At 39.8% G+C, this 22,536-nt stretch overlaps 4 protein-coding genes across 6 annotated transcripts in view; 3 read left to right on the top strand and 1 right to left on the bottom strand.

Moving 5' to 3' along the window:
- The window catches only part of LOC134665770 (NAD(P)H-hydrate epimerase), a 460,493-nt gene that overhangs the window by 377,003 nt on the left and 60,954 nt on the right, over positions 1–22,536 (top strand). The window contains exons 2-5 of one of the 3 annotated variants that reach the window (XM_063522750.1): positions 16,069–16,104; positions 16,184–16,386; positions 16,602–16,925; positions 17,114–17,437. In XM_063522750.1, the coding sequence (XP_063378820.1) occupies positions 16,069–16,104; positions 16,184–16,386; positions 16,602–16,925; positions 17,114–17,348 (798 nt within the window). In that variant the 3' untranslated portion in view covers positions 17,349–17,437. Of the gene's footprint in view, positions 1–15,991; positions 16,105–16,183; positions 16,387–16,601; positions 16,926–17,113; positions 17,438–22,536 lie in introns of those variants that run through there. The other 2 variants (XM_063522749.1, XM_063522748.1) reach the window with 2 other exon arrangements.
- Positions 16–7,879, top strand: LOC134665757 (E3 ubiquitin-protein ligase Hakai). The gene is made up of 8 exons (XM_063522729.1): positions 16–461; positions 921–1,108; positions 1,712–1,786; positions 3,809–3,910; positions 4,612–4,713; positions 5,185–5,298; positions 5,599–5,746; positions 6,569–7,879. Exons 1-8 carry the CDS (start codon positions 248–250, stop codon positions 6,658–6,660), a joined length of 1,035 nt encoding a protein of 344 aa, XP_063378799.1. The 5' UTR covers positions 16–247; the 3' UTR covers positions 6,661–7,879.
- LOC134665756 (transmembrane protein 115) lies at positions 7,937–15,581 on the bottom strand. Its single transcript, XM_063522728.1, has 4 exons — positions 15,035–15,581; positions 14,659–14,854; positions 12,461–12,637; positions 7,937–11,448 (listed from the first exon to the last, which is right to left on the bottom strand). Exons 1-4 carry the CDS (start codon positions 15,543–15,545, stop codon positions 11,244–11,246), a joined length of 1,089 nt encoding a protein of 362 aa, XP_063378798.1. The 5' UTR covers positions 15,546–15,581; the 3' UTR covers positions 7,937–11,243.
- LOC134665755 (proliferating cell nuclear antigen) lies at positions 18,232–22,335 on the top strand. The gene is made up of 7 exons (XM_063522727.1): positions 18,232–18,375; positions 18,605–18,724; positions 19,113–19,219; positions 19,840–19,997; positions 20,648–20,764; positions 20,878–21,053; positions 21,736–22,335. The coding sequence occupies exons 2-7, from the start codon at positions 18,611–18,613 to the stop codon at positions 21,844–21,846; spliced, it is 783 nt and encodes a 260-aa protein (XP_063378797.1). The 5' UTR covers positions 18,232–18,375; positions 18,605–18,610; the 3' UTR covers positions 21,847–22,335.

Here is a 22,536-nt window from a genome sequence, read left to right as displayed (position 1 = left end):
AATGCCAAAAAAAAAAATCTAGTTTGCGTTGTCGGTTGTTAAATGTGAGAAAATCTAGAATTCGACAACTTTTGCTTTTATGTACGAAAGCCAACAAGTAATTAATTCGTGTTCTCAAATTGGACCATGTTTCAATTATTAATAGTTTTATAGAAACTGTTAAAGAGAGGTTAAGTGTCAACAAAACACGGCGCCGTTTAGACGGCAAAACACTTACGTTTTTTCAGTTTTTGCATCATATTTCTAAATGAATAGTGAAAAGAGAAATGCTCGGGGCCGTGGCCGGGGTAGAGGCCGCGGCCGGGGTCGCGGAAGAGGCCGTGGTCGCGGCAAGAAAGTGCCGAAGGTGATGTCTTCTGACGAAGAAGAGTGTTCTGTTGAAGAAAGTTCACAAGAGCAGGAGGAGTCTTTAACTACTGAGGAGGCAAAGGAAGAGGTTGAACAAGCCGAACCCCCTAAACGTGAGTAACTAGGCGCCTTGTCAATCTTGTCGTTGGTGAGAATAGTCAGAATGATCAGAAAGTTTTGTTTTAAAATTGAACAAAACAAAATAAAAGCAACTCTGTTCCATCTCATTAAGATTTAAATTCCATTGGAGATAATTTGTTCTAGCATTAGGACATTGAACCCCAAAAGGATAGTGAAACCTACTGACTTAAGTAGTTTTTCTGTATTCACTAGATTTGTGGCTAGATAGATAAATAAATCCCCGGGTAACATTTTTGAGATACCGGAACATCTAATAAGACTATTTGTTAAATCATTGCAATTAAACATTCCTTTCCCGCTTTTATAGGCTAATTTTAGATATCAAACTTATGAATTATATGCAAAAGTATTGCTAAAGAAATTGGTAGGCTGTTTACAAAGTTTTAGCCACTTTTACATTACATTTTTTAAACTTTTGTCAACCTCTCCAGTTGAAGTCCCTTCCGACATATCACAACTAGAAGCCCCAGTATTCACAACGCTGCAGCGTGGCCCGCCGGAGCCCATGCTGCGTTTGGACTGGGACCACCGTGCGGCACTCATTGGGGAAAAAGTCCTGAACCCCATGATATACTGCTGTGATATCTGCTCAAAGCCTATTCTCATTTATGGTAGAATGGTAAGTAAAGCCTCCGTCACACAGGCGCGTTTTAGGGGCGGCGCGTGAGCGGGGCGCACCACTTTAACGTATAAAACTCTCACGCCCCGCCCGGAAAACGCGCCTGTGTGACGGAACCTTAATAGTGGTATTCCACTCATCCGGTTTCTTTGTCCAATGTCATTGCATCTCACTCTCTCATTAAGCAAAATGTGAGACGCAATACACATTGGTCAGGTGGAATATCATCCTAACATCTGAATGATATATTTAACAAATGTTCCTTTATGACTGTATCTGGACTATCTTCTGAATTTCTTAACATAAACCTTATATTCTTCACCTCATTGCATCATGATCCTGCCCTGTGGTAATTAAAATTATTTGCATTTATAACTTTATTTTAGCAGTCAGAGTTAAACACTGAATTGGTTGAAAAACTATTTTCTTACCCCCTTATTCATAAACGCACTACAAACCCTCAATTAGCTAATAATCGTTTGTCCTTTTCTGTCATTTTGACTTATGTATTTGTAAGAAAGGGATAAAACATAATTTAACTAAATAAGGCCCGTGAAGTTTTATGAATAAAGGGTTAGTGTTTAAATGTTTTTTTTTTTCCAGATACCATGCAAGCACGTGTTTTGCCTTTCTTGCGCGCGAGCAGACCACACACACTGTCCACGGTGTAGGGAAAAGGTATGTTTGTTAAGTGCATGTAATTTATTGGTCAAAACACATAAGGGTGCATTATTAAAGCCTACTTAATAGACTGATAGATTTGGCATGCAGCTTAAATTAAAAGAAAAAATAATGTAAATAACTATATAAGTAGCATTCTTGACTGTTTCTACCTCCACTATATGAGTTTCTAAGCCATCCGAGACCACGGGGACAACGCCGTCCTCGAAACGTCGGAGGTAAATCTTAAAACTTAAATAGGCGATTACGTCCCGTTGTGCAATTTAATAATCTATATATATAAATGCAATTTTTAATAATCGTGAAAGATTTTAATCAGTGTTTCTACGGTATTATTGAGAAGCAAAATTTAAATACATATAACTTTTACCTATCTACATTGTACATGGTTAAGCCCAGTGATTTCACCTTTAAGTTGGTGCAGAGTTAGCTTAAGGGCTCGGAACCGGTATTTTTAACCTTTTGGCCGCCGGACCTAGTCCGCAAAGACGCTCACTCACACGCCAGAGCAAATTTTAAGTAAACAACTAATAAAAAGTTTAGGGATTGCAAATAGTGTTATCGATATTTACAATTTATGGTAAAAATCTTTTCAATTTAGCTTTGTTCTTATCCAGCTTTAATTTATTTCCAAATTGCCAAAATTAAACATATGTTTTACACCCGAAAATGTTTAAAACATAGGGATTTATAATCAAAAACAACCACTAAACAATGTCGATTCAAGACGTAATATCGCCGCACTAGGCTGTACGAGAAGTCTTTTATACAAGACAACGGCGCGCATGGACTGCCCGCAGTGCAGACCGACAAGGACTGTTTCCGCGCGGATTAAGTAATAATAGCCTCTAGGTCAACGGCGTAAGCGCTTGTCGGTACGTAAACTTTATTAGCGTAACGTTAAAGCCGCGCATCATGTGTCGATAACGTAAATATACCGGAACTGTTTTGGTGAAAATTACACGTGGGTTGAATTTTCAATGAGTGAAGAAATTATTCCGGAATTAGAATCATTCATTATAATTTCAGTTTGGTATACATTAATCTACTAAAATCTTACCAAATTAACGACGAATTGTTATAAAAAAATAACACATTGATGTCAATGTTAGATAGGTACTTACTTTTAACAAAAAACTAAAGTCTGATAAATAGGTATGTCCATCTGTACTAGTCTTATACGAAGCGGTCGCTGCGGTTTATCCCTTCCCACTACGACGCTATCAGCTCAAAATAAAATCAATTATTTATTTTAGTTTTTTATTTATCTTTTCTGCAATTAGTCAACAATCCACAAGGGGAAATTTACTTGTCTGACCCTAGTTTTTACAGCTAAAGAAGCTGCCTGAACTTTACATATAGTTATTATGCCTATCTGTCTCTCGTTTTACGTATTCTAGTAAGTAATTACCTAGTCTTTACCAACAATTGGCGATTAACAAGGTTTCAAATACTTAAATAAAAACATATTTCTGACTTTATTTTACTTTGAAAATTCCCATATCGAGTTAACATTCCCATCCCTAGCTGTCTTGTATACAAGACAGCGGCGTCGAGGGACATAAAAAACGTTGAAATTTGGACCAATTTTTTTAAATGCCTTATTATAAAAGAATGGATTTACATATTTGTTTAAAATGCAAATAAATGAAAAAACAAAGACCTAAAATATGAACAAGAGTGTAAAAGAATTTGCAATTGTTATTATTTTCACATTAACGGAGTGGTTGAATTTGTGTCTTGTATACAAGACGACGGCGCCAGCGTATCGTTTTCTCGTTGTCTTGTATACCGGACAACGGCGGTCAAAGGGTTAAAAAAACCCCGAGATAGACCAATATTTTGAATTATTTTATGCTCTTTACGTAGGACTGAATAATGTATTTAGGTAACGACTTTGTGTTATAAGAACGAACGTAATATAATACCGGTATTTTTGTATGGAGCAAATACCGGTTTCTGACCCCTGGCTTAGCTTAGACTAGACGGACTCTAACACTTCTTTTCCTGTATCGGCAGGTTCTGCGCGTGGAGCAGACAGGCCTCGGCACGGTGTTCATGTGCACGCACTCGGGCACCCGGTACGGGAACACAGGCTGCCGGCGGACATACCTCTCTCAGGTACAGTTGATATAGCCCATCTCTAATTTACCCATTTACCCAAGCTACAGCCAAATATCGTGATAGTGGGCGCCACATTGCCCGTAGAGCCGGTGGGCATTAGGGCGGAAAGGTTCTCGAGTGGCGACCACGTACAGGAAGGCGTGGCGTGGGTAGACCCCCCAGAAGGTGGACTGATGACCTGGTAAAGGTCGCGGGAGTCCGCTGGATCAACCAATATCATTTATTGATATATGTATGTTATTGTTGCTTTGTTTTTACAAACTTGAATAATATAAACTTAAAATTCACTACTGACTCGACTGATCTCTTAAGTACCTGTATGAAATAGTGTACTATAATATTTTAGCACCTTAATAATTCAATAAGGATACACATTTACCGGTAATATTATAGTCTGGCGTGGTCTAGATATGTAACTAATAAGACTATTGAACTAGACTGGTTAACCTTTTCGCCGCCATTGACTTGATATAAAGTCAGAACATTAATGACCCACACGCCACAACTTGATATGTTATACGGGTTGTTTATGTGCAATTTGTGGCTTGGCATTGATGACACTATTACTTCATACTCTTCATAGACGTGACGTCGAAAATATTAAAGAAATTCCGTTATAAAACATTCCAAATTGCATTATTGCTTGATCTGAGTCTGAGAGTACTTCGGAGCATTAACTTAGTATGAAATGTATACAGAGGGACCTGCAGGCGCACATAAACCACCGGCACGTGTCTGGCACCGAGCCGCACGCCGCCGCCGCCGAGCCCGCCGCCGTCGCCATTGTCAAACCCATCTCGGTAAGTGGTTATAATTCACCCAAACTCATCTTAGGGTCGGTTGCACCAAACTGTTCGTATCTTTAAAGAGTTTGCTAAATTTTTATGTATGGAAAGTTTCATAGTAAATCGCCGGGGCGCGCCGGCTGACGTTGAGCGGTCTGTCAAATGTGGTTAGTGCAACTGGCCCTTAGACAGGTGATGCTACATAGACTTGCCTCGCCCGACTCAAATACGCGCCTCTGCCCAGGCACATGCTTCGCGTGGCAGTGTTGGCAACTGTCAAAGGTTTTTATAGATGGCGCCAGCATACGTTTTACCTAGTTTTGCTCTATGAGATCTGACTTAAAGAGCATCCAGGCCATAATTTTTCTTACAAGAATTTGACACTATTCGTAGAATTAACAGACTTATGCTGGCGCCATTTGTAAAATACTTCGATTGGCCAACGACAAATAGTGTTTTACTATTAACAGAATTTATTGTAACCAGGTCGGAAGCGGGGTTGGGGTGTCTAACGACCCGCGGCACGCGGTGTCGACGCGACGGAATCTCATCACGGTGCCCATTCAGGACCCGGACCGTAATTATTACAATTATTATCAGGTTAGTACCACACATTTTTAAAATATATAATGATATACGTTAGAATCGCCTTTGAGAGCAGATGACTCTAAAGACAGTAAAAAAAGCTTGTATGTAAATGTTTTTTTTTTTCACCATACCAGCTCGGCTTCAAGGCTTACTTTGCACAGTTTGCACTTCAAAAACTGATAGCAAAGTTGCATTTTATTCACATGTGAGGCAAAGTAATTAAATGCAAACTTTGTGTTGTTTTCTTATATTTGCTGGTAGAATTGACTTTTTAATGATGATTTTGGATGATAAATATTTTGTTTTTTTTAGCAACCGGTGGCTCCGGTAGTGGCGAGCGTTGGCACTGGCGGCGTGGCCGCGGCGGGGCCGGGGGTGCTGGCGCACAACCTGAGCGTGCCGCCGCCGCAGTACTACGCGCCAGGCGCCTACCCGCCCTCCTACACGCAGCCGCAGCCAGGTATATACCCTTCCCTGCCTGACCTTAACCACGACTTGATATCAAGTCGTGGCGTATGGGGCACGACATGTACTGACTTTATATCAAGTCATTGGCGTCGAAAACGTTAAACAAATTCAAATGTCAAGACGTCGAATAGGGACTTGCTTGTTAAATGTTTGTTTGATTTGACAGATATTTAGATCTCCATCCATATAGAGCGTGCATGAACTGCAGAGGGCAACAGTCTCCTTTATTGGCGCAAAGTGTACATCAAGTTTATTTCGATTTAGACCACAAGATGGCAGAACCTACAACGCGGAGCGGGCGTGTGCTGTAAGGAGCAACACCTGTCTTGGCCTGAAGTGTCAATGTCAAGTTTAACCCTTTACCAGGCTAAGGGATATATATTTCCGACATATGACACTTCAAACATGTGTTCTATTTTCCATGAGTAAGACTGACAATCGATTGTCATTTTTGAAATATCAGCCTGGTAAAGGATTAAGTTTCCGATTTAGACCACAAAATGGCAAACCCTCCATCGTGCACAGTTCCTACCCGGCCCATGCCCATTTCAGAGTAGCATTCCATCGATCGTTGTCTAGTACTTTGGTCCAATGGATCTCTTCGTTTCGGATTTTGATTTCAATGCAGAGATGAGCTGAGCATGTCGTGTTCCGTGACTAAGGGTGGTATTTCACCTGTACAATGTCATTGCGTCTCACTCTGTCATTAAGCAAAATTGTGAGACGCTATACACATTGGACAGACGGAATACTACCCTTAGCCAGTTAATTACGCACATAATGAATGTATAGTAAGCATAAGTAAACGTTGCAGGCGGCAGCCTGGCGCCGGCGGCGGCGGCGGCGGCGCCCGAGCGCTGGCCCGACGGCTACGCGCCCGCCTGGCCGCCGCACTACTACCGGTAGCTTGTGGCGTCAGCTCATGTCTTTGGCGTTCAACGGGGTAACACGGACGCCTCGCCACACGCCAAATTGGGCGTCTCCTCAGTTTGTACACTTGTAAAGGGAAGGAAAAGACACCGTTACCCAGGTGAACGAATTTCACGATAAAATTGTGAAAGATGTAAAGTGAACTTGAGACTGGAGTGATATGCGGCTTTGACGAGTTAAATATTATTAGACGTTATGTATTCGTGAACGTCCAGTGCATAATAATAAACGACTATTGCATCCGATTTTCTTCTGTATACATTATTGTTCCGATCGTTACTCAAAACTTAATTCAGGATTTGTACTAAGAAAATAAAGTTTGAAACAACAAATAGGTATAGGTAAACCAGAACTTTGGGAGTATTGTCAAGAGGGCGCTCGTTTTGAATTTTATATAGCAACAATTTGTATAGTGGGGACAATGGAAATTGTCAGATGATTTTTGTTTTATTCCGACAACTTTAATAAGTGCGAATCGGGCTTATTTTTCCTCACGATAACTAGCAAAGTGGCTATAGTTGCTTTTCGCGGATCACTAATACTATTGTCATCGAGCCAATTGACAATTGTTCCCTTCTTCCATTGAGTGTTAGGTGCTTTATTGACCTGAAAAGAAAGATATCTTGCGTTGTCCATGATAACACAGGAATTTTTGTCGAGATTGGGAATAAGTTTTTCTGTGACCCACTTTTTAAAATTATTTTTATTCAAGAACTCGTGGTAGTCACTTTTTTTTTCTTTGTCATTTTATGACAACAGTGCGTTTGTAACAAAAGCAATCCGTGATACCGATGCATGCGATACACCTAATACCCAAATCAAATTATTACAAGACATCAACCAAATCGTGACGACCTGACTATAGTGACATTTGTTCATAAGTTTGAAACTTACCCGTCAATTCAGATGCTAATTTCGTTATGTTTTCTAATGGAAGAAATTCCTCTCCCGCACGTTTTTTTTCCAATAAATAACTATATACACTATTTACAACTTTTTTCTCTGTAAAATCTAAACTTTCGGCATGATTATTGCAGTCTAATAATAATTCACACGAAACTAGACAAAGCAATGTTTACATTGTCAATATTGACAACTATCATAGAGGGTAGATGTTGTCTATTATTAAAATTGTTGCCATTGCTAGAAATTAGTACCAACAAATTTCCGTAACATGGCGCACCCTCAATAGATCCTGGTTCACCTATATATAAGAGACTGGAATATAATATAAATAAAATTATACACCACATTGATTGGATATTATTTATTAATGTAACACTAGTCAATATTAATTATATTTACAAGTCTCATTCACACCTCCAAATATCTTGATACCAATTTTAACAAATGCATTAAAATCTGCAAAAAATATCTTTCTTTTTATACCGTACTCGCTGTCCCCATACTGAAACAAGTATGGGCTCAAGAGAAATAACATAAATACTAGAATTGTAAGAATTTACTGCGCATTTGCAGAAATTCCAATTGGAAAAATAAATTCATTGTTAAATGCTTATTACTGAGCATCCACTGCTAGAATATTATAATTAGGGATTCTTTAACTTTTAGTCGCTTGCTCATTTAGCTTTGCGAGATCGGGCGATACTTTTGTACAAAAAAAGTCAAATTTAATATATTTAGTTACTTACTTTTTTAACCTTTTCAACGCCAAACGGCGCATCCATTTGCCGTGCCACTGACGCCACGGGGGTAAAATTTAGGTTTTGTAAATAAATAATGCCAACCTAAAAGTGGGGTGTTTTTCAGTGGATTTTCATCAAAAAACGATCGACGTCAAATGCCGTCTTTGGCGTCGTTGTCACGATTTTGCGATGACGTCAATTGCAGTCTGTGGCGTTCAAAAGGTTAAATAGAATATTGTTGATTATGTTTCATAATTTTAATCTTTTTTAGAAATGCTTCACTTCAATTTATTTATAATTCTTGATAGGCTTGTATTCCAAGCCAAATTAGGAAACCGGCCTTAACCACAGTGAAATCGCTATTTGTGGCAAATCTGATAAGCTTCTGAAATTACTGTGTGCAAACAGCTTAGGTTTAGCTGTTACTAAAATATCACTGTTCAATCCGAAATACCATACATAGACATAAAGATCATGGCCCCGACGGAAGACCAGCACTAGCCTAGCCAGGCTAGCACCTGCTGAGTCGAGACCATTTCGTGACCATTATGTTGTGTTACTCGTTTTTTCTTTTTTTTGTCACGAATAAACGCTCTCTATTCTATAAGTTCCATCAAGGAACAAGTTAAGATTAAGAAGGTTTTTTTGTTTGTATAGTCGATATCAGATATATCGGAGCGGCCAAGCTGCTCTAATATATCTGAACATGCACTTTAACGTCTTAACAATAGAAGCTTTTTTTTCGGTTCAGATATTTGTGAACACCTTGCCCGCACCGATATATCCGATGGCGACTTTACATTTTAATAGCTCACAAACGACGAAAAATGGACCCCATATATTTTTATAACACTTAATGCGCCACGCATTTAGAAAATAACGTTTGTTTATCGTTCGCCGCGATTACCTCTAGTTAAGAATTGACAGATGATTTATTTTAAAGATTTACACCTAACTAAAATCGCATACAGTAACAGAAAATACTAGTTTTAAAAGATATCCTGAAAAATTCGTCTCATTTCATTTTATAAGCATATTCTATAAACCTCTCAACTTTTTGTTTAACCTTTTGAACGCCAAACGGGGCATCCATTTGCCGTGCCACTGACGCCACGGGGGTAAAATTTAGTTTTGTGAATAAATAATGCCAACCTAAAAGTGGGGTGTTTTTCAGTAATTTTTATCAAAAAACGATCGACGTCAATCGCAGTATGTGGCGTTCAAAAGGTTAAAACATAAGGAACGCTTACAAGGGCCAATAAATTAGCTGATTTATAGGCAACATTTGTTCATGACATGACCATACAACGCAATTTACTGCAATACCTGGGTGCCTAGCCAAGATGCCAATAAATATGGAAGAATGATAGAGAGATTACCGTTTCGTTCCATTGATGTATATCTAAAGACAGGCACTAACAATGGTGCTAGTTCAGAGGTCTGCCTCACGAATTCGAGCCAATCGTGCAGTCTAACGCAACTAGTTGCGACGACCAATCGCGCGCGATGCGAACTCATCAACCTATCGCTTTGTAGTGATGGCACACCGCTGTACTGGCCCCATTCTTATTGCCCTTAAGGCCAGTCCTAGATATACGTCAATGTTTCGTTCGCTATGGCCGAAATGATTGGCACCATGGCTAGGCCCTCTGGTAGACCAAGATCTCCATAACTGTGTCGTATGCATACGAATGCATAATTATTAGACCGCGGTTTGACTTCTGATCCTTGAAGCGTTATGTCTAGACTTCTAGAAATCCGATGTTTGCCAGGCTGGTTCGGCTTGCTATTAGGTTATACAGAAATGTTTAACAAAAACAAAGAGGAATCTATCAATGGCCCGATTATATTCTCGCAAATCTGCTTAAAAGGCACTTGGCGTTTCGGGCCATCGCGACTGGCAGAATTTGTCAGTCAGTCGGAAAGTGACAGATTTTTTTTGTGTGGCTGGCTTTATAGTATAAACGACGCAATCATGCTGATGTAGATTTATAATATAATAGAGTGCTAAAGCTCATGCAAGCATGTTCTTTTCCACTTTAGCACTCGTCTTCCTTTACAGTAGCAATGGATGATTTAAATTATCATATTATTGTATTTATTGTAGAATACACAAAAACATAAGTAACCATACAGGTCTTACGTTTTGTGTACTCCTACCTAAAATACAAATAGATTTCTTGATAATTTAGATCAACTAGTGCAGCGGTCGGCAACCAGCGTCCCGCGTGCCGAACATATCACTTACGGCCCGCGAGCCTCCCTAGCTATTTTGTATGTAATATTGACAAACGACGTCCGATAAAGTCATAAATAACAACAAAGTGCGGCCCGCGTCCACTTCTTTAACTGCTATGTGGCCTTTGGCTGCTAAAAGGTTGCCGACCGCTGAACTAGTGCTACCGCTAGTTACACTCTTTTCTATTAGTACGTCCGGATCTGGCGAAGATGGCGCGAACGCGCGATTGCGTCTGACAGCGAAAGGTAAGCCGAACTGCCCGCGTACCGACTCATTTGTTTTTGGTAAAGTAAGGACGTTAAGTACGAATAATTTCGTACATTAACGCGCCTGTTTCTATCTTTATCGCACGCGCGTAATTATATTGCTGTCCAGCCCGTGATGCCGGCGGTCAATGCCACTGTTCGAGCTCACTAATACAGTTAGAAAAAGACTGGTAGTCTATCTCGCGGGCCAGATAGTTTCGCGGCGCTCCTGTGCTAAGCCGGCTGGCAAATTCCAAGCACGAATCTATCTTAAATTCCACACATCTTATAATGGATCGTTGTTTCGACGTATATATCGACGGCGATGAGCAAATAGCGCGCTAGCGGCAAATTCGTCAGACCCAAACACACCATATCACCCAATTTCAACCATCCCAGTGACCATTCCTACTGCAGATTGTTCATAGATCATGACTGCTTCGTCGTGGGCGTCTCCAGGTCCACAAGCGTGGCCTCCGGGGTCGGCGCGGGCTCGGCGGGGAAAGGGGGGATGACGTTGGAGGTCTGCGCTTTGCGGACGGCCTCCATGTTCACTTTGGTCGAGAGGTTCTTCTGTCGCGTCTGTTCGGACGTTTTGGAGAGGCGCTCGCTTAGAGCTTTGAGCGCGATTTGTCTGGAAGAGAAAAATTTAAGAAGTAGGTAATCTAAAATATACACGGTGTTTTTATTGAATTCCGTTAACTTCAGCGTACATTTAAGGAAACTTAAAGGCATCAGTTAACTGTCGAAAAAACATTTTTAGGGTTCCGTACCCAAAGGGTAAAACGGGACCTCCGTCCGTCCGTCCGTCCGTACGTCCGTCCGTCCGTCTATCACCAGGCTGTATCTCACGAACCGTGATAGCTAGACAGTTGAAATTTTCACAGATGATGTATTTCTGTTGCCGCTATAACAACAAATACTAAAAACAGAATAAAATAAAGATTTAAATGGGGCTCCCATACAACAAACGTGATTTTTTACCAAAGTTAAGCAACGTCGGGAGGGGTCAGTACTTGGATGGGTGACCGTTTTCTTTTTGCTTTTTTTGGGTTTTTTTTGCATTATGGTACGGAACCCTTCGTGCGCGAGTCCGACTCGCACTTGCCCGGTTTTTTATTTTTTCATATTTTGTATTGCGTTTCACATTTTGCTTAATGAAAGAGTAAGACGCAATGCACATTGGACTAAGAAATTGCACAGGTGGGATACCAACCTAACTCGACCAAACAATTGAAAACTACAAAATATTAATGTCATTTCGAACATCGATAGTCCAAGATAGGAACACTAATCAATATGTAAACAGGTCCTAACGCAAGTGTACACGCTCGTAAGAGTATTATCAGATAAAGGTCATAAAAAATCAACTTTATAACAATATTACGAAACAATAAAAAGATGTGACCTTGACCACAAACTAAAATAAAGTCAAGTCAATAAAGTAAACAGTCAAGGGCGCCACTTATTTGTAAGTGCTATTGATTAGTTGGCAGATAAGATGGTTTTATCATGCGTATAAAATTGTCTTACACGTCTCAAACTTGTTTGGAGCATTTAGTCTAGTATTACTATTGTTGCCAAGGTCACGTGTAAGGTACATTTACTACCAATTCAACATACATTTTGTCTAACTCATGTCTTACCGTCTCCTCTCCATGTCCTGGGGCTCCACGCCCGGCATGGAGATGGTGACGCCGCGAGGACTCATGGCCAGGTGCACCCGGCGCTGGCTGGGCGAGCAGAGCCCTATGCGCACCAAGCAGCGGTGCGGCGGGCCCAGGATGCCCCTCACTATAGGTTGTAGGACTGTTGGGAAGAAGCTGGAACAAGTTTTTAAAAATGAGTTTAAGTGGTTAATGATCTTAGGGCCAGTTGCACCAGTCACTAACCTGGGGTTAACCGGTTCAACGTGAAGTTACTACCAGTACAATTTGACACTGGGTTAATGGTTAACCGCTTAACCCCGGGTTAGTGGGATAGTGCAATTGGCCCTTAGGGGTGTAGATAAGTATGTTTTTAACTGATTATGCGCGTATGCTCGCTCAGTGTGGGTGGGTGGACCTGGCTATTAAAAGTAAAAACTCACACATGAATAAAATTCATTCATTCATTATACAGGCATTGGCCTGCGTTAAAAGAAAGCGGGAGAGTAAAAGCCCTCAGGTCTAAAACTTTGGAGACCTCTGGGCTTAAAGTCCCATTATTTTGTGGTCCTTATTAGCAATTGCCCTTCACCAAGTGGTGATTTCCGAGAGTAAATGCAAACAAAAAAGGGATGTTCAAATAGGAAGTATATTATTTCGTCAGGTGACAAGCAAAAGGCACTAATTATTAAAAAGCAATTAAACAAAAATCGACCTTCTTTTAGTACTAATATGGTTCAAAATGAATGATAACATGCTCCTCCAAACTTTTGAAATCTAGAAAGGGCAAATATTAAGCATAAACTAAGTTTTTGGAAAAAAATTTTTTTGGTACAAGCTTTTATGGCTGACTGTACTTTTCTTAATACTCATCGCAGACAGGCAACTAATACTCATCGAGACAATTCTAAAAACCCCTAACACAATTAGGTTGCGTTGTTTCATCACTGAGTTCCTATGGCCACCTCCTGTCTCCATTATCAGATCTGCTCGATGGTACCATAATATTGCATTGTCATCCGATTGATTCATGCATGCAAAACTTCGGCTCAATCAGAAACCGGGAAGTGGATCAAATTTAACTTGCAAGATTTGATTACAGACCGACAGACAGACAGACAACGGTCAGGTGAAACTAAATAAAAGCTTGTAAAAACCCTTAATTGTGTGATATAAGTACTGAGCATAATGACTAACCTAACTTGATCCAATCTAATTTGCAAATTCTGAAAACGTTCCCCAATGTTCCCATGTCTAACTCATCACATCAAAAAGGAGATAACAAAGAAAGAGGTTTGTAAACAAATAAACTATGTATGATATTCAATATTCACCAGTGCTTTGTTATGATACAGTTTACACTAACTGTTAAATAAACAGTTACTCACACACTGCTATGAGCAAATAACTGTTTGCACTGTTTGTTATAGCAGATAGATGTTAAGATTTTTGCAGGTTCGACCACCAGGTCACCAGGCTTATATCTCATGAACTGTTATAGCTAGACAGTTGAAATTTTTACAGATGATATATTTCCGTTCAGCAAATACTATAAAGTACAGAACCCTCGGTGGGCGAGTCCGTCTCGCACTTGTCTAGTTTTATTTATAAAAAAGTCTGTTTTAACATGGTATTCTAGTTGGAGGTCAGAGTTTATAGTTGTCAAATATTGCATCATTCAATACTCTGCCACTTTGTCTTAGTAAAATTAAAACCATTACATTGCCAATGGTTGATTTAAGATATTTGTAGTGACATACAAAAGAATTATAAGCAAGGTTTTCCTCATCAAGCACTTGTAGGAATTTCATGTTATAATGAATAATTTATATGCTGTTTCTTCATGATGTTAAGGTAGTAACTTTTGGTGCATGATGTTTTCGAAAGCACCTTAATCCATTTAATAAGATATAAAAAGCACCCCATGCAGTGTGCCCCAGTGAAGCTAGGAGGGCCTTGCGCTGCCATTGTCTAAAGGACGATTTAAATATAAAAAATTAAAGCATTTTCTTTATTTTAATTTCAGATAAAAGGTACCTACAGATATCAAACCTTCCATAAAATTTAAAATCATAAGTGTAATTGTGTACGCAATTTGACACACATACTTCAATAACTCAGTTTAAAATTACCACCTTATCAGTGACATCACTGTTACATTACACAGCATTAAATTACTGAATACATGTGAAACTCACTTGTCAAAGCTGAAGTTATCGGCCATATCCCCTCTGGTCCCGCTGCTATGTCTCTGCCAGAACCTCAGGTACATCCATGACAGAATGGTACCACTGCCCCACATGCATGGGTAGGTGCCCTCCAGGGCTCCAATGGCCCATAGGATTATAGCCGCTATAAGCAGGAGGAGTGGTAGAGATCTGTTTGTAAGTTTGCCTGGAATACATAAAAATGGAGATTAATAAGTGGAGATTTCTCTAAATTTATTTTATGTTACATTACATTCTTACGGTTTTCATTACACTTGATTTGTCATGAAAGTAATCACCTTAATTGCATCTATAATGAATGATACACATATAGGAAACAAACTACATACAAGAAACAAAACAATACCTAAGGGTGTTTTTACAAGGAGATGGTCAGGTAATATCTGCTTTACTGCCACACACACCGCGGCCAGGTATCCCGCCAGGCCGTGCACATGTATGTCAAACAGATACGATGTCTGCCCCGTGCACGCAAATATCACCAAGTAGTAAAACGTCGTCAGAAATGCCACGCCAAAGTTCGTCAGAAAGAAGAACTTCATCATTTCCATTTGACCCCATAGCGGTTCTATTAATTTCCCACACAATCCCACAGTTACTATGTCGATAACTACTTCCCATAAGTGTATCTCGAGAAACCAGAACGTAAAAGTAGACCACAATTGAAACGAAGGAGGCAATAAATATCCTGGTGTTACACTTAGAACGTTTACGACATCTTCAGAGAACGATAACACGTATCCTATTACTACGACAACGCAAATAAATTTCACTGAAGGCGATGTGTTTCCTAGTAATGCTGAAAATTGTTGTCGAAAATATGGTAAATTACGGCTAAATACTCTAAGCGCAGCCATTTTTGTGACGGTTGATTGGGAAAAATAGACATTAGAAATCTGTCAATTGTTTTCCGTTCAGAAACTCTTTCTTATTTTTATTGGAATTAACCCTCTTCATGTTTGTGGGTTCCATAGCAGAACGGAACCCTCTGCTTTTAAAATTTGCCGTTGTCACAGTCTCACATCTATTCCCCAAATTTAGTATGGATTATGGTGGGCAACAAATAAATTCGACTGGTGACTGGTATGTTTTGTCCCTCACGGACGCACGCGTATAGCACGTCTATAGGTGAGTATTATATTCTTTGGTCTATAGGATCCTACCATCTATAAAAACTGTTGCCTCAAATAGTTTGATATGAAAATGTCAACAGCATGTCAACAGTGTCATTGACAATGTCATCGACCTTGTGATTTGAATGTGATTTGATGATTTCATTTCTTACTTTACATAGTGAAATGATAAATATTTTATAGAATTTGATTTACCATACGGCAAACTACGATTGCTTCTACCCATTGAGGAGTTGTTAATGGGTAAATGTTATTCCTCCGGTACATCGGCAGCGCTTTGTTGGTATGATTGCGGTATAATAAATAACCAATACAATTCGATATCATTACAAATACATTTGTTATTAAACTGATCATTTTAGTTGCGGGCAGCCAGCGTGTGGGGTACCGGGATGACGGGTGTGAAACAATGCAGCAGCGGCCGGGTGAGCTACCTCACGCAGTCTAACGCAGCGGCGCTGGATCAGGACTTATTCAATGAGTACAAATTCAGCGTCGACCAGTTGATGGAGCTGGCTGGATTGAGCGTGGCGACAGCGGTGGCGAAAGTCTATCCGCCTCAAACGTAAACCTTGTTTTTTATGTCCTTATGTCTACTATTTTATTTTGTATTTGCCTAACTAGTTACAATTATTTCAACCACTTGAAGAATCATAATTAGATTTACTTTGGAATGCAGGATTATAATAAATACTAGTTCTTTTCACTTTGAGAAGAAGAAAGTCTTACTTATTTTTTTATATTCATGAACAATTGAAAAAATCTGTTTACTTTTCTCAGTCATCAATCTGCCCTAATAATCTGTGGCCCAGGCAACAATGGAGGTGATGGCTTGGTGGCAGCCCGCCACATGGCTCTGTTTGGATACTCAGTGGCAGTCCACTACCCTAAACGCACACCCAAGCCCCTCTATGAGAATCTACTAGAACAGTGCAAGCAGTTCAACGTGCAGATTGTTGATGACTTACCACCAGTAACCAAGTTAAAAGAAAGTTACAAAGTACTTGTAGATGCACTGTTTGGGTTTAGTTTTAAACCGCCAGTCAGAGAGCAGTTGAAACCTGCATTGGATGCTTTGATTAATGCAGGACTACCAGTTTGCAGGTATTTATCTTTTTTAATTCCTATTAAGCAACTTTTTGTTCTTGTACAGTTGAATAAATATAATTTGCACTGATCTCAATTGGTGAAAATTATACCCATTTCATAAAAATCATGAACTACAATAAGATCAAAAAAATCTAGTAATTTTTTTTAATTATTTTTTACTAACATGAAATCTTGTTTTACAGTGTAGATATTCCAAGTGGATGGGATGTTGAAACTGGACCAGGCAATGAACCAGCATTAAAACCATCTCTTCTGATCTCTTTATCAGCACCAAAGCTTTGTGCCAAACCAGAATTTCTGCAGGATGCCAAACACTATCTTGGCGGCAGATTCCTGCCACCGGGAATTGTTTCAAAATATAATTTAACTTTGCCACCTTATCCAGCTCAGGAACAAGTGGTTCAGTTGTCTTGCTAATGTTTCTATGATGTTGAAATAGGCTGTTAAATTAGGCTAAGTTGTTCGTGTAATTTTAAAGGGAAACAAAATGTTATTATACTTTCAAATCTTGTGTTTCATTGCTTTATCCCATGGAGCGCCCCAGTATCATAATAGTATAGTATGGAGTTAGTATCACATAAGGGGGATGATTCCACTTATCCAATTTATTTGTCCAATGTGTACTGCGTCTCACATTTTGCTTTAATGAGAGAGTGAGATGCACTGACATTGGCCAAATGGAATATTGCAAATGCCAAATGTTGTTTGCATTACAGTAGGCTTACCACGAGCCCGCCGCGACTGTATCTCGTGCTAACCCTGTGTTCATCATTCTAATAATTTTGATATAAATAAGGAACTCATTTCTAGTAAATAATTTCAGTGCACTCAATAATTTTATATTTCGCCGCTCTTGTTCAAGAGGCAGGTTTGCCAACATTAATATCTAAACATATGAAAACATAGACCTAGTATTACATAGATGAGCTATACGCGTGCCTCCGTGAGGGGCAAAACATACGCAAAGCGACAATATTAAAAACAAGTTTTAACATTCCTGATAACATACCAAAAACAATCTACGTAATTCGGTCGGGTTATTTGTTGCCCACCATAAACCATACTAATTTTTTGGTGGGGAACAAACAAAAAGTGAGACTGTGACAAGGACAAGCAATAATACCGGTTTCTCTGCTACTCCTACTGAAATTTCCATAAGTGCATCTCGTTTGGCCTCTCCCCCGTCTCTTTATATTGTACCTCTATGTTAATACTAGATTCATGGAAAATAAAAAACTAGTACTATTCGAGTCACTTTTTAAAACGCGGAAGCTGGACCACGCGCCAATAGCTACATGATTGACGTTTATAACTGTCACTTTCATTTCGCGCCATTTTTTCCCTCCACCGGCTGTCACAAAGCTCGTGAGGTCAGCACCCAGCGTCATTTATTTAGTTTCAAGGCATTTGTTCTTGTCGCAATCCCGCAAATTTTCTGTAAAACGTGAGTATTCTTGTGAAATATTATCCTCAACATATGTGTACATGCTTTGGTGCATTGGAAACTGAACTAACTTTGCAAAATCCGTTACTTTCATTGTTCGCTATGTGCCATGTTTTCTTTGTAACCAACGCTTGTAGTTGAACTGCTAGTTTCAAATATACGCGATTAAGTTGAAGAAATAGAACATTTACACGTACAGTGTAAATTAGTTGTTTTACTTCATCGCCAGGTAACAATGTTCGAGGCACGTTTACTCCGAAGCTCAATCCTCAAGAAGGTGCTGGAAGCCATCAAAGATCTGCTAACACAAGCCACGTTTGACTGCGATGACAATGGAATTCAGTTACAGGTAAATTCCGTTCACATATACTTTTGCTGATTCTTTGAAGCCCTGAATGAAACTATATTGATTAAGTACCTCTTTGATATTCTTTTCCAAGATCCCAATATTGACCATAACCACTTTGAATTTTGGTCTTAAAGTCTTACAGTTACTATACTGCACCTAAACAAAAATAATTTAGATCAGGGGTTGCAAACCATAGGTGTCAACTTCCACATGAACCTTTTCATTACACAATTATTATAATTACCTGGAAAAGCTGACCCCATCACCATGTGGGATATATAGCTTGGAAGAGAGAGACTATCTATTTGATGCTTCTAACATGTTTGGCTTTTGGAAAGTAACAGTTGATTTAGATGTAACTATAAATTACTTTTTTGTATTCTATTAGGCCATGGACAACTCCCATGTGTCTCTGGTGTCCCTCACTCTCCGAGCTGATGGCTTCGACAAATACAGATGCGACAGAAACATTTCCATGGGCATGAATCTGGGGAGGTAAGTTTATCAAATTAAAAAATTTAATCATCTAAGGCCCACTTGCACCATCCCACTTACCCGGGGTTAAGCGGTTTAACTGTCAACCCAGTGTCAAATTGTACTGGTAACCATGGTAACTCCAGGTTTAACCGGTTAACCCCGGGTTAATAGAATGGTGCAAGTAAGCCTAATTGTTCTTTCTTAACCCTTCAAATGGCATACATCATTTTAGAGCTCTTAGCACAACTTGCACCGTCCCACTAAACTGGGGTTAGCGGTTAAACTGTTCAGTTTAACCCAGTGACAAATTGTACTGGTATACCATAGTAACTCTAGGTTTAACTGGTTAACCCTGGGTTAGTGGGATGGTGCAAGTGGCGCTTAGAATTATAACTGACTATTAACTGAAATTTCAAATAGATGTTATCCCATGATTACAGATTTATGAGTATATTGTCAGTAGAGTAATAAGCTAATAAGCATTCAATTTAAATTTTAGATTTTACTTTTAGATCCAAATAATGATCTACAAAACACATTTATTTGGATTTTTTTTAATCTACATCATTTGAACCAGTTTCAAGGAAGAAAAAGAATGGCAGCATCAAAAACAAACAAAATAAATTTTTTTTCCACAGCATGTCCAAGATCCTAAAGTGTGCAGGCGACAAAGACACAGTGACCATGAAGGCGCAAGACAACGCGGACACAGTCACATTTGTCTTCGAGAGCCCCAACCAGGAAAAAGTCTCTGATTATGAAATGAAACTTATGAATTTGGACCTTGAACATTTAGGTAAGGATTTTTCACTTTATGAAAGTTAGATTTTCATTTGTTGATGCAGACTCGTGTTTGTTTCAAATTGCGCGCCTAATCACAGAATAAATAATAGTACTAGGTACAGAAGACTCACTCTCTAACAAAACGCGCCTGTCACGATCAGCACAGATATGGCCGCTAGGTGGCGACAGCGCCACGCGCGGCTTATGGCAAACTCCAAAATTGGGGTCGAACGGATGTACTTTTAGCTACCTGTAGCAAAGCGACGAAATCGCGCCTGGCCTAATTAATGTGTGTATGTAGTAGACTACACATCGACGAGTGCGCGCTGCGACATCAGCGATCGCCGCGGCGTATCGGCGATCGCTGGCGTACTGTCGCTCGTCTGTAAGGGTCCTTATGGACGGCCACATTGGAATTATCGCGATAATCAACGGCATTTCTCGTTAGTGTAGCCCCGGCATTACACGACTCGCATAAAGCTTGTAAATTTTTTTGCTTTCATTATACTTGTTATATTTTTATACGAACGGCTGGTATCAAAATGTATGCTTTTAAAAGTCAATATAATATTAACTACCAATTTGAGTAATTTCACCTAAACTTCCGTCTTCCAAATTCATCATTTCCCAGTTTAATGAACTGCAAAATGTAATATAATACAGGTATTCCCGAGACTGAATACAGCTGCACAATCCGCCTGCCCAGTGGGGAGTTCGCGCGGATCTGCCGGGACCTCTCCCAGTTCGGCGAGTCCATGGTCATATCTTGCACCAAGGAGGGTAAGAATTTCTATATTTAACTAATATTAACAGGTTGCGCGTCCAGTGGGCCCTTCCATGCACTTTTGAACGCCACTGTACCTCCATCTTTATTTAAACTTTTCCAACCTCAGGCGTGAAGTTTTCATCGACGGGCGACATCGGCTCCGCCAACATCAAGCTGGCGCAGACCGCATCCGTCGACAAGGAGGAGGAAGCTGTCGTTATCGAGATGGACGAGCCCGTGACCCTCACGTTCGCCTGCCAGTACCTCAACTACTTCACCAAGGCCACGTCGCTGAGCCCGCAGGTAAACATTGCCTAGGACACACTGGTCTATGATTTGATATGAGTATCTATTTCACTACAAAACGGACGCAATGACATGGTCTGGTTGTGGCATAATAGACTACCAAATGCAACGGCCGGCAATGTAATAGCTCTTCCCTCCTTAACTTACCATAAGCGCGCTCAGTTTCATGATGTCTTTCACGCGCACAAACAAAGAGTAAAGTAAGTATAATAGGTACGCCCAAGTTTATAAAAAGTTAAAATAAACGGCCAATGGGCCCCTGCGATCTAAACCGAATTGTTGGTCTACCTTATTAGTGTGCACCTCTATACTTAGTTTTTTTTAGCATTAGAAATAAGGTAAACAATCTTGATGTGTCTTTTTATTGAAAAACACGTTTAAAAAATAAGTCACGGCAAATATGTAACAATTATGAATCTAATACTATCATTTATATTCTTCTGCTTTCATAAGTAATAGTTACTGATTTTTAAAAAGCCTTTTTCAATTAAAAGACATGTCAAGATCGCTTACCTTCTTGCAAGTTCTTTCTAATGCTAAAAAAATCGAATTATAGCTGCGTCCTGCCATTCGCGGTCGCATCTAACCTTTTAAGTAAATTATAATCTTATGAGACCTATTCTGAGCGACCATGAAGCTATTCTTATTCAATCAATTTACAGTACTCAATTTTGCACAGGTCCAACTGTCCATGTCTGCTGACGTCCCGTTGGTGGTGGAATACCGCATCCAGGACATCGGCCACATCCGCTACTATCTCGCGCCCAAGATCGAAGAGGAAGACAGCTAGACTAATCGAATCGCCATTAGGCCACACAGAACGAGCCGCCTCGCCAGGAAATTGCCGCGCGAAGCCTCGCCCGAGGCATTACGGCCGAGGCACGTCTACGCAGACCGAGGTGCTTCATGCGGCAATTTCCTCGCGAGGCGAGGCGGGTCGTTCTGTGTGGCCCCGCCTATTAAGTATAATGCTAGTTTCAATCCACACTATTAATGTAGGTTTTATACAGCATCAGTTACTGTTATCATGTCTTTGTGATTGTCAATTTCGAGAATAAATTTAGTTTATTACATTTTCTGGCTATAAGCTTGAAAGTAGCTGGTCCATTTCTTCATTTAGCGTGTTAAAGTTAAATTATATAATTGTGGGTATGGCCTAACTTTCCAGATTTGTTAGCTAGACTGCTAAAATGAGCGGGACTCGCGCAAGTATTGTCACGACTGATATAAATTATGCTATTTTTGTACTATGTTGCACAATATACGTAATTCCATAAACAATTTTTGAGTATAATTTATTACGTCCAATCATACTTCCGAGAATAACATATTATTCCATAATTATAACCATGATATAAGCCAGGCATCTACTAACTGTCCGGAACAAGAAAACGTGACGTTACATTAAACAATCCGGCAGAAAGGAAACAGAAGAGTCTAAGGTCTGGCCTGGCCCTCAGCTTAAGCAAATGTTATGTTA

Source organism: Cydia fagiglandana, chromosome 7 (assembly GCF_963556715.1).
Source record: "Cydia fagiglandana chromosome 7, ilCydFagi1.1, whole genome shotgun sequence".
Lineage (NCBI taxonomy): Eukaryota > Metazoa > Arthropoda > Insecta > Lepidoptera > Tortricidae > Cydia > Cydia fagiglandana.
Note: the sequence above shows the minus strand (reverse complement) of the source record. Positions and strands in the feature narration are given on the sequence as shown.